General features: G+C 44.1%; 1 protein-coding gene across 1 annotated transcript in view; it reads left to right on the top strand.

Moving 5' to 3' along the window:
- Positions 1-12,249, top strand: part of LOC137544963 (multidrug and toxin extrusion protein 2-like) — a 102,311-nt gene that overhangs the window by 14,732 nt on the left and 75,330 nt on the right. Inside the window, exons 4-7 of the mRNA XM_068266062.1 lie at positions 919-1,067; positions 4,005-4,047; positions 4,625-4,669; positions 8,266-8,363. Coding sequence (XP_068122163.1) covers positions 919-1,067; positions 4,005-4,047; positions 4,625-4,669; positions 8,266-8,363 — 335 coding nt within the window. The remainder of the gene's footprint in view (positions 1-918; positions 1,068-4,004; positions 4,048-4,624; positions 4,670-8,265; positions 8,364-12,249) is intronic.

The following is a 12,249-nucleotide window of genomic DNA, read 5'->3' as shown; positions in this document are numbered from 1 at the left end:
CCGCGCACCCTGGTTGTGCTCTCACCGCATGCATGCACAGTAACAATTTATGCATAATACGCATGCGCAGAATGCTCCCAGCCGCGCAGCGTGACCAGGGTGTGTGCGGTTTGGGGATGTGCATGCGCAGTAGCCACTGGCTGGCGGCGACAGGCCAGCTTTGCGGGGGTCGCTGCTGCTGGCTGGAGGGGAGCAGGAGGACATTGTGGGCACAGTATGTGGGCCCATTTCCACTTGTGCGGTGGGAATGGCCGCTGAAAAAATTTGCATGTGGATGCGAATTTCGCATGCGGTTGTATGCACATTTTCATGCGAATTCGCATACGATTTTGCATGGATGACTATGCATGCGAATTTAACCATGGCAGTGCCTGTGTGCTTTTCCATTGTTTCTATGCAAAATCGTATGCAAATTTGCATACCAAAACCGCATACAAATTTCCTATTTAATACATTGTATGCGAATTTCATAGCGGTACGCGAATTCTGATGGCTCTGCCGTGCAGATTTATTCTGCACAGAAAAACGCTCAGAAATCCTGACAAGTGGAAACGGTCCCATCCACTTGTATTGCCTATGCGAATTTGCATGCGGGATGTGCATGCGAATTCGCGATAGTGGAAAGGGCCCCGAGTCCAGGAGGCTGGAAGGAAGTCATAGGTTCAAATCTTTCAGGTCTGCTTGACTCTGTCTAGTAGTCACATATTACTGAAATTACTATAGTTTACATGTGTACAAGAGACTAAAGTTATCACATGACTGTGCATTGTCTGCAAGTTTTTAAATATGGCAATACAGTAACTTAAAATAAGAAAAGCTTGAAAGTAGGTATTATCTTGCCACACCAACATGATACATTATTAGCTGCCTGAACCCTTACTTAATATATACTAATTAATCCTTCCTATAACTTTTTAGACATATGGGGGCAGAAACCTGAAGCGTGTAGGAACAATTATACAGAGAGGGATACTCATACTGTTACTGTGCTGCTTCCCCTGCTGGGCAATATTCATCAACACAGAACAATTGCTGCTGCTGTGCAAACAAGATCCACGTGTAGCCAGGTGAGTGAGGTATCATATGGTGATACAGGTGAATTAATAATTCAATAGCAAACTTGGTAATATCTAATATAGCAATGACTGCACCTTGCTTAGATAAATATTTAATTCTCACTTTGACTGTTCCACCACTAAAGAATAAGGTTTCTTCTCAGTTCTCCTCCTTCAGAGGATCATTCTTTCCTTCTCCAAATCCTCTCCTCCCTGGGCATCCACGGTCTTATCTTCCTACTTTCCTATTATCTCTTAGGAAGAACCTTCAGAGTGACATATTCGGGCACCAGCTCCTCCTCCTGCCCCCCTCTGTCAGTGTTCCCCAAGGCTCAGTTCTTGAACCTTTTTTTTCTCCATCTATACTTGTGATCTGGTGTAACTTATCATCTTCTTTGGCTTTCAGTGTCACTTATACCATGTATACACCCAAATCTATCTCTTTATTCCTGATCTAACAATGTTAACAGCTTCTGTCTCCAATGGCCTCAATGCTATTTCATATTTGATGTCCTCCTACTTTCTAAAAATTAACTGAAATTGTTATTTTTCCACCATGTCACTTAACACCCCTGCCTGACATAACTATCAATGTTGACAACAACAATCTAATAACACCTTTGACCCAAATCCTCTGCCTAAGTGTACTATTTGACTTGCATCTCTCATTTAAAGCACACTTCGACTCACTATCTGCCTCTTGTCATCTTCATCTGAAAAAATGTCCTGCATTTACCCCTTTCTCACCCAGGATGCCGCCAAAGTCCTACTCTATCTACTCTAGAAGTCTAGAGTCTAGAGACCTCTAGAATAGTAGCAACTCATCTATACTGTACTCAGCCCCCGAATAGTTGACCCAGTGGTCACCAATGGAACTAAAATAGCAGATCCAATATGTCTTAAGGCAAGTGAAAGAGGAGTAGGTATAGGTACATGTATATACATGGGGTATGGTGAGAGGAGGCTACGACACATGGTGCATGACAGAGCAGCTTCCGGTGAATGGGATGAGGAGAAAAACAATGCACTCTGGGCTTGGTAGACTGTTGGTGTAGCTAAAGATCTAGCATGCTGATACTTAAAGAGGTCCAGTGAAAATAATGTAATAAAAAAAAGTGTTTCATTTTTACAATAATTATGCATAAATAATGTAGTCATTGTTTGCCCATTGTAAAATCTTTACTCTCCCTGATATACATTCTGACAATTATTACATGGTGACATTTTTACTGTTGGCAGGTGATGTAGCTGCTGCATGCTTTTATGGCAGTTGGAAACAGCTGTAAACAGCTATTTCCCACAATGCAACAAGGTTTACAGACAGGAAACTGCCAGGAGTACCACGGTCCTCAGAGTTTCTTGTAGGAGGGGTGTCACCACAATATTAGTCATACAGCGCCCCCTGATGGTCTGTTTGTAAAAAGGAATAGATTTCTCATGTAAAAGGGGGTATCAGCTACTGATTGGGATAAAGTTCAATTCTTGATCGGAGTTTCTCTTTAAGGTGACATCTGGGGAAGGGTTGACTCCCATACACACCCTAGAATTTAATCCTATGTGTGTAGCTCGCTCAAAACCTCGTATACATGCTAGAAGGAACTGGTTAATGGCATTCAAGATATGTACAGTGGCCCCTGACTCCCACGGACGCTTCAGAGGTGTGACAGCCGAGAGCATAATGATCCTCACTTACTCCTCTTACTGCGTAATGCCACTCTCGTACTGCTCCTTCTGCTCTCGGCCTCCCCACATAGCAACAGAACATGTCACTAGTAGAAGTCTGTACTGCCTTGGCCCTGATATATTGCCTTAGGGATCGGATCCCGATTACGGGAAGCTTAAAGGAGAACTGTAGTGAGAGGTATATGGAGGCTGCCATATTGATTTTCTTGTAAGCAATACCAGTAGCCTGGCAGCCCTGCTGAGCTATTTGCCTGCAGTAGTGTAAATCACACCAGAAACAGGCATGCAGCTAATCTTGTTAGATCTGACAAAAATGTCAGAAACACCTGATCTGCTGCATGCTTGTCAGGGTCTAGGGCTAAAAGTATTAGAGGCAGAGAATCTGCAGGTTAGCCAGGCAACTAGTATTGCTTAAAAGGAAATCAATATGGCAGCCTCCATATACCTCTCACTACAGTTCTCCTTTAAGACTTGAGGCTTAAAGGAATACTTAAGGCAAAAAAAAAAATGACATTTACTCACCTGGGGCATCCCTCAGCCCCCCGAAGCTGGATGGTGCCCTCGCAGCCCCGCTCCGATCGTCCTGTCCCCGCCGGCGGCTACTTCCGGTTCGGCGACAGCCGCCGACAGGCTGGGAACGCGGCTGATTTTCCGCGTTCCCAGCCGCTGCTATCACCCTCTATGCTGCTATAGCGTATATATAGACGCTATAGCAGCATAGAGGGTGATAGCAGCGGCTGGGAACGCGGAAAATCAGCCGCGTTCCCAGCCTGTCGGCGGCTGTCGCCGAACCGGAAGTAGCCGCCGGCGGGGACAGGACGATCGGAGCGGGGCTGCGAGGGCACCATCCAGCTTCGGGGGGCTGAGGGATGCCCCAGGTGAGTAAATGTCATTTTTTTTTTTGCCTTAAGTATTCCTTTAAGTGAATTGCTGTCAGAAAGACCGGCTTTTTTTTTTAGCAAGCCATGTTGTTCTAGCTCTGACATGCCCCGACCTTTTCAATATCTGATCTCATTTTGTAATAGGGAAAATGAGAGTAGAAATTTACAAATGAAAATAAGGCTGGAGTATTTCTAGTTAATTGCTTCCTTATAGTTGTCCTTTACGATTTCTCATCTTTTAATGTCTAAGGATAGCAGGCAGGCTTTGAGAATGTTTGACTTTTTAATTTTGTGCTGTTTCCTAGGTCATGAGATGTACAGTCTGCAGATTTACTATACTGACATTTAGTGACATATACTATAGTTATTCATTCTTATGTTTCAGGTTAACCCAAAAATATGTGATGATTTTCATACCTGCTGTTCCAGTAAGTTGTCTGTTATATTAATAAATACATATTTACATGCATTGATTTATGATGACAACAAATCTCACATATTACAAGAAAGGAGGAAACTAATCTGACAAAAATGTGTAAGCGTCTGCGGACGCAAAACAGGTCCACCATGTTCCCTGAGTCCCACCCTGCATCCTTGCACTTTTGTGACATGTCTGGACACTGTACCTGCACTACCTGCACACACACTACTGTGCTGCAACAATAAATTACAGCCTTTGGTGGTAGAAGTGGGTAGAAGTGGTGGTAGAAGCCACTAAACTGATAAAAGGAAGAAAAAGAAGCACACACATCTCCCCAAAACAACACCACATAAATGGTATACTATAATAAGATATGTTTAGCAGTCCACCAGGAACACAAAAGCCTAAAATAGCTCTAAGGTTTTGGCTCTGAGCTGATTTTTAATTTGACACTATAGGTAAACTGTGAATTTTGTTCGGTAGGTATATTTTGAAAGCACATTTTTTTGGAGATACATTATGTACTCTTTACTTGATTTTCTCTTTACATTTCCTATTTTTAAAATCTGTAATTTTTATTCCAGGCGGCTTTCCTTTACCAGTTACAGACACGTTACTTACAAAACCAGGTATACCTCTATTTTGTTGTCTTTACTTACTTTAATCTGAGTGTACTGGAATTTGAAATTATATATCTTTGTTCAAGGCCGTGCAGAGGGTCCTTAAGTGGTGGGTGCTTGAATTCAAAAAATGGGCCTTGCCCCCCCCCCCCAAAATGCACAGTAGTACCTACTAGTGCAGAAGGACCTCCCCCCCCAGCCCCCTTGCCCTGCATTGACATGTGAGCTTCTCCCCCCCCCACACACACACACACACACCAATCCCCGGCTCTCAAACTGTCCCAAACCATACCCCTGAGCCCCTCTGCTTGACACATACATTTAGTCACAGAAGCGCTGGCTGCAATCAATGGTGTGGAGTCAGTTGGACCTGTCATTGGTGACCGCACGATCCCCTGGTATTGGTTGTCAGGTGGGTGCTGAATGCAGATGCTCATTGCTGGGTGCCATGTGGGTACCGGGTGTCATGTGGGTTCTGGCTATGGATGGGTATCGAGTGCCATGCAGGTGTTGATTGCAGGTACTTAGTGCCATGTGAGATCTGGGTGCATGTACTGAAGGTCATGTGGGTGCTGGGTGTAGGTACTGGGTGTGACATGGGTGCGAATACTTGGTGCCATGCTAGGTGCTGGCTATGGGTGGACATTGGGTATCACATGGGTTTTAAATGCAAGTACTTTGGGTGTGGGTACTGGTTAAGTGGGTGCTTGGTGCAGATAGTGGGTGCCATGTGGAGGCTGTATGCAGGTGTGAGAGCTGGATGCAATGCAATATTAGGCCTGGGTGCAGGTACTTGGTGTCATGTGAGTACTGGGTGCCAGCTATGGGGGAAAGGGGTGTCGGTGGAAGTTGGGATAAGTAGAGATCAGAAGACATCAGTGTGGGTGCTGCAGGAAGGGGAAGTAATTGGGAGTGCTGGGGGAGGGAGAGGTCACTGGGGGTGCTGGGGAGGGAGAGGTCACTGGGGGTGCTGGGGGAGGGAGAGGTAACTGGGGGTGCTGGGGGAGGGAGAGGTCAGTTCAGGTACTGAGGGAGGTCACTATGGGTGCTGCTGGGGACAAGAAGGGCTCCATGGTTGCAAAGCATTAGTAGGTGCAAAACTACAGTAAGTGCCAAGGTGCAGTGGGTGCCCAGATGCAGTGGGTGGTAAGATGCAAAGGTCCAGTTTGTGCTAAGTTTCAGTGGGTGCTGAGATGCCAAAGTACAGTCTGTGTCTAGCTGCAGTGGGTACCAAGGTCCAGTTTGCATTGGATGTTTATTTGCAGTGAGTGCTAAGCAGTATTGGGTGCTGAATGAGAAGCAAATAGTGATAAACAATAGTGGGTGCCATGCAAATGCTAATTGGTACAGAAAGCAATGTAAGTGCTGGGTACAGGCCAAGAGTGGGTACTGGGTGCACGTAGGTGCAGTTGGCAGGACATGAGTAGTGAGTGCCATGTGTGGTCTGGATGTGTGCCATGGGAGAGTACTGAGTCTCATATGGGTTCGGACCAAGGGTGGGTACTGGGTGCTATTTGGGTGCTGGCCATGGATGGGTACTATGCATATCCATAGCATGTAATGGCTTGGGAACTTGGTGCAATGTGAGTACTGTGCTATGTGGGTGTTGATTATGGGGGGTATAGAGTGTCATATGGGTCCTAGGTGCAAATACTGAGTGCCAAGTGGTTACTGGGAGTGAGTACATGGTGCCATATGGATGATGGGTGCTGGCTAGTGGGCAATTTTTTGTCATTTGGGTGCTAAATGTAGATGCAGGGTGCGGATGTGGGTTCTGGCTTTATGGGTGGGTATCAAGCATCACGTGGGTGTTGATTGCAGGTACTCAGTCCTTTGTGAGTTCTGGATGTCACGTGAGTGTTTGGTGTGGGTGCTGGGCACCAAGTGGAGGCTTGATGCAGCTGGAACTACTGCAGATGAAACATGTGGGTGCAGGTACTGGGTATCACATAGGTACAAATACTTGGTGCCATGCCTGCACTGGGTGCTAGCTTTTGGTGGGCATTGTGTGTCATGTGGGTTCTGAGTGCAGGTACTTCAGGTGCTAGTACTGTTATGTGGGTGCAGATAGTAGGTGCCATGTGCCGGTTGTGTGCAGGTTTTAGTAGTGGGTGCCATGTCGGGGCTGGGTGAAAGTACTGTACCATGTGGGTGTGAGTACTGGGTGCCAGCTATAGGGTGAAGGGGTGCAGGTACAGGGTGTTATGTGGCTCTTTGATGTAAGTACTAAGTGCCATATGGAGGCCGGATGTGAGTATTGGGTGCAGTGTGTGTGTGTAGCTAGACTGAATATCATGTGGGTGCTTGGTACAAGTACTGGCTGTTTGCTATTGTGGGGGTTACTGGCTAAATGTAATGTGGGTGCTGGATATTGGTGGGATTGCTGTGGGTGCAGGGGGTGGGAGGTCACTGTGGGCCACACAGCTGATAGAATAGCCACGCTAGGATTCCTGTCTGGGCCCCTTCACTTCAAAGTGGCAGAGGCGGGGGCATGGCTTCCCACAGGTGGGCAGGGCTTAATTCAATCAGGGGCGGGGCTTAATTTGCACAGCTAAAGGGGCCTTTTTTGAAGATTTTATAAAAGGGGGTGCCTGGGCACCCAGAGCACCCCCCTCTGCACGTGCTTGTCTTTGTTTTTAAATAAGATCTTGAGTGAGTCATCCAAATGCATATATGAGAGGTCTCATCATGAGCCACAGTTGCCCTGCAGAAAGATTGGCAAACACCAAAAATAAACAGCATTTACAATATACCTTCCGTGTATTCATCCCTTGTGACGGCCTTCGAAATCATGGCAAGATGAAAACTGGCAGACTGTTACAACGGTGATGTAAATGTTGTGTCTTCTAATTAAGAGGGGTACAGGATCCATATGTAAAAATGGCGCAGGAGCCCTTACGGAAAAAACGGCTCCGCCATAGGCGCCTACTATAAAAACCATGATTAGCGGCAAAGAAGGAAATTTGGGCACATGGCGGACGCCTGTGGCACCAAAATTTACCTTCTTTACCACAAATCGTGGCTTTTATAGTGCAGCAAAGAAGGTACATTTTGGCGCCCGAGGGCGCACGATTGCAGACAATCAAGTCAAAAAGGTAAATTTTAGCAGCTGAAGGCACCCAATTACTACTATTCAAAGCATCTACAGACGTGATTATTACCAGCACAGGACCAATAGAGAGCTAATACTGTGATAGAGGGTGGACCCTTCGGGGCCCCTCTTACCCAAGGGCCCCAATGCGGTGGCTACCTCTGCAACCCTATTGCTATGCCACTGGTTCTGTGTTAGAGTAGGGTTAGGCTTAGCCATAGTAAAATATCGGTAAACATTAGCGATTATTTTACTATCGGTATACAGGAGTACAATATCACTAATTTCACTGATATTCTATTAGCGGCAATCCTCTGCTCCCTTTTTTCCACACGCCTTTGTTACATGTATGCATCCGTGTGTTCTATGTAATGCTGCTGTCACCCACTGAGGCATGTCTCATTAAACATAATAACTAAGTCACTTGAATTTTTTTTATTAATTTTAAATATACATCTACCTTTTGTTACTACTCATATAGGATACATAGTCCACAGATTTTCTTCTTTTTCAGCATATAATCTGGCCACAAGTTGTAACAGGTTTGGCGGTAAACCTCATTAATGTGACTTTGAATGCCATATTTATAAATGGACTAAAGCTTGGAGTTGAGTAAGTATGTTTACTATATTACTGTTAGCATACCATATGTATTTCTTATCTCATTATTACTTGAGAAATTGTGTCCATACGTAGATCTATTAAAGGGGCACTATGGCAAAAAAATTATAAAATTTAAAATATGTGCAAACAGACAAATAATAAGTACGTTTTTTCCAGAGTAAAATGAGCCATGAATTACTTTTCTCCTATGTTGCTGTCATGTACAATAGGTAGTAGAAATCTGACAGAAGCGACAGGTTTTGGACTAGTCCATCTCTTCATAGTGGATTCTCAGCAAGGCTTTTATTCTTTACAAAGATATTCCCTAAGAAGCATTTAAACAATGATGTCGGCCACAGGGGCGTAGCTAGAAATGACTGGGCCCCATAGCAAAAAAGTTTTATGCGCCCCCCCCCCCACCCCCACGACCTTCCGACCCCACGGACCTCGGACCTCCCACCCAAACATTTCTCCATGACCCTCCACCCCAACATTCCCACACCCAGTATAAGTAGCCAGGTCTATAGGTGTCTTCAGAATAGGTGACAGGGGTATAGATGTCCCCAGAACAGGTAGCCAGGGGGAGAGATGTCCCCAGAACAGGTAGCCAGGGGTAGAGATGTCCCCAGAACAGGTATCCAGGGGTATATGTGCCCAGTATATGTAGGCAGGGGTACAGGGCCAGTTCTAGACTGGCACATATGAGGGGGCAGTCAAAAATGGGTAGGGGGCAACATGTTAGCGGAAATTTTAAAAATGGGCGTGGCCATGATGTCATGTGGGTGGTGCTAACTAATGTAGTTATACTAGCTAATGTACTTACATAAAAAAAAAATATGAAGTAAATGCACATAATCAGTCACTCAAATGCACAGCGCCAGGAACTCAGATGGTAATGAGCAGGCCAATCCACCTCCAGGGATAACTCTCGCAAACTGCACTCCTCCTATATGTCTCAATGACCAAAAACAGAGAAGCAGAAGAGATGTCCCTCAGTGGATAAATCAACTTTTTATTTTCACCATGCAAGGCACACAAATAAGGTAACATATAACTTACTTCAGGAGGGTCCCATGCCAGTATAGGACGTTCTCTGGATAGTTCACTTCCCACCCTTGTGGTACTCAGAAAAGTTACAATTGCGATCAGCAGTGTCCAGCCCGCTCTCGTCCCGACTAGTTTCGGCCTTGCGCCGTCATCAGGGGATACGAGAGCGAGCAGGCTGGGGCACATATATATAGATACTCACATAGTTACCTTTCCTAAGAGCAGCTGCTGTCAACTGCCGGAGCGCCGAACGCTCTAGAGAGTACTTCCGGTCGGCGGCCATATTGGATCTGGTTCGCGTCATTGGAACGCGTATGCGTTCCACCAATAATTCTATGCGGAAATGCTACTTGGCAAATGCGTTCCACATCAGCGTTTCTATGCGGATATGTCGCATAGCCATAAATTTATGTGCAGGTTAGCGGTATTCTTATGCGAAAAACTGCATACAGCTAAAGCTCGTCGCATAAACATAAGGATATACACGTCTTTCACATGTATGCGTGCATCCTTACTTTTGACAGCAGCGGCATCCCAATTATTACTCCATATTTAAAATACATTATAAAATACATAGAATATCAGCAATTACAATCACAGTATCCTATTAATAAAACATAACATAAAATATATACTGAAACGAGGCAGCATTAAAATCAAAGAACAAGTGTTCATCTCTCATTTCTATTATAGCACCATCTAATGTCCATTAATAGTATTGCACCTTATCCCAAAAAAGTTCCATAGTCACAGATTGAGAATTCTATTTCTTTCTCTCCACGTATTGCTACTATTATTGCTATTAATGCACCTAGATAAAAAATTAGGGATAAAACCTTCACAAATATACACAAAATACAATACAATAATTGCCCCCAATATACACTGATACTATAGTATATTAAAATTTGTAAATAACAGAGACATCCTACCTTCCAGAATGCACACGTATTTTCAATAAAATTCATGAGTTGGCTAAAAAACAGTTAAGATTAAAATCTATGTTAAGACCAATCGGAGACATGCAATTCAATTTTATAATCCAATTCATCTCTGCCCTCGCTAGATCCCTGTCCTGATTATTACCCCTCCAGTTTCTTGTAATCTGATCTATGGCTGAATATTTCAAACCTCTAGGGTTGCAATTATGGTGTTCCTTAAAGTGCAATGAAACTGAGTGGTCCATATAACCATTCCTGATATTATTAACATGTTCATACAATCTCTCCCTGAGTGCCCTCGTGGTCAAACCAACATACTGTAAGCCACAAGGGCACTCAAGGAGATACACCACCATCTTGGACTCACAGTTTAGAAAAGACCTTATCTCGAACCTCTCCCCACTTATATTGTTGTAGAAAGAGGTAGTTTTTCTTGCAACCGTGGTACAATGTCTGCATGCATAGCAACTGCCACATTTATAAAATCCAGTGAAATCCACAAGGCGTCCTGAAGCCCGTGTAGGTATATCTATTGCACTCTTAGTAACAATATCCTTCAGATTCGGAGCTCTTCTATACGTGACACTAGGATTTTCTGGTAAAATGTCAGCCATTTCAGGATCTGCCATCAGCACATGCCAGTGTCTCTTTAGAATCTTTTTTACTTCCCGATGTTGTATACTATAATCTGTTATCATGGAGACCCTTCTCTCATTGTCTCTCTCCATTGGCTGTTTATGAATGATCTCCTTTCTGTCTTTCTTCTCAACTTCTAGCCTAATTTCATCAATCTCCTCCTTTGTATATCCCTTTTCTACAAATCTATCTGTTAATACATCCGCTTCTTTCCGGAAGTCCTCAGAATTAGTGCAATTCCTATACACTCTAAGGAGTTCACTTTTGGGTACTGACTTTAACCATGACTCATGATGACAGCTGTCTTTGGGGATGTAACTATTGCGGTCAGTGGGTTTGAAGAATGTGTGAGTCCTCACATTGCCATTGTCGTTAGAGATAATTAAATCTAAGTACTCTATTTGATTCATACTATAATTACACGTGAATTTTAAATTCTCATTATTATTGTTGATATAATCAATGAACAGTAGCAGGGATGCTTCATCACCCTCCCACAAAAAAACCACGTCATCGATGTACCTTTTCCAAAATCGTAGTGCAGTATGTCTATTCATGTTTATATAGTCCTCTTCCCACTTCGCCACATATAAGTTTGCTAGGCTGGGGGCATACTTCGCCCCCATTGCTACACCAATCTTCTGCACAAAAAATTGATTTTGATACCAAAAGTAATTTTTACTCATGGCAAATTTTAGACTTTCCATCAGGAACTCTACTTGGGCCCCATTAAAATCCCCAGAGTCCTCCAAAAAATATCTCACAGACTCACAACCTCTCTCTTGGTTTATAACGGTGTATAGTGATGTCACATCCGCCGTCACTAAAAAGGTTCCTTGTCTGAGTTTAACGTTCTCAAAAAGCTTAATTAGTTCTTTCGAATCCTTCAGATATGAGGGAACCCTTGTGACAAAAGGTTGGAGAAAACAATCCAAGAATTCTCCCAATCTAGCCGTTATAGAACCAATCCCACTGACTATGGGTCTACCCGGGGGGTGGGTGGTACTTTTATGTATCTTGGAGAGAGCATATATTACTGGGATTCTATAGTGAGAGGGAATCAAATAAGTAGCTTCCTTTTCCAGTAATATCCCATTATTTTTACCTTTTTGGATAAGCTCTGTTAACTCCTTCATGTATTCTGGGCCAGGATCTCGTCTCAGCCTATGGTAGGTGGCCTCATCTTTTAAGATATCCTCAAGCATCTCTTGGTATTGAGATTTGGATAAAATAACCACCCCACCCCCTTTGTCTGCCGGCTTGATTACTAT

This window comes from Hyperolius riggenbachi, chromosome 2 (genome assembly GCF_040937935.1).
Source record: "Hyperolius riggenbachi isolate aHypRig1 chromosome 2, aHypRig1.pri, whole genome shotgun sequence".
Taxonomy (NCBI): domain Eukaryota; kingdom Metazoa; phylum Chordata; class Amphibia; order Anura; family Hyperoliidae; genus Hyperolius; species Hyperolius riggenbachi.
This window is presented reverse-complemented; position numbering and strand designations above follow the sequence as displayed.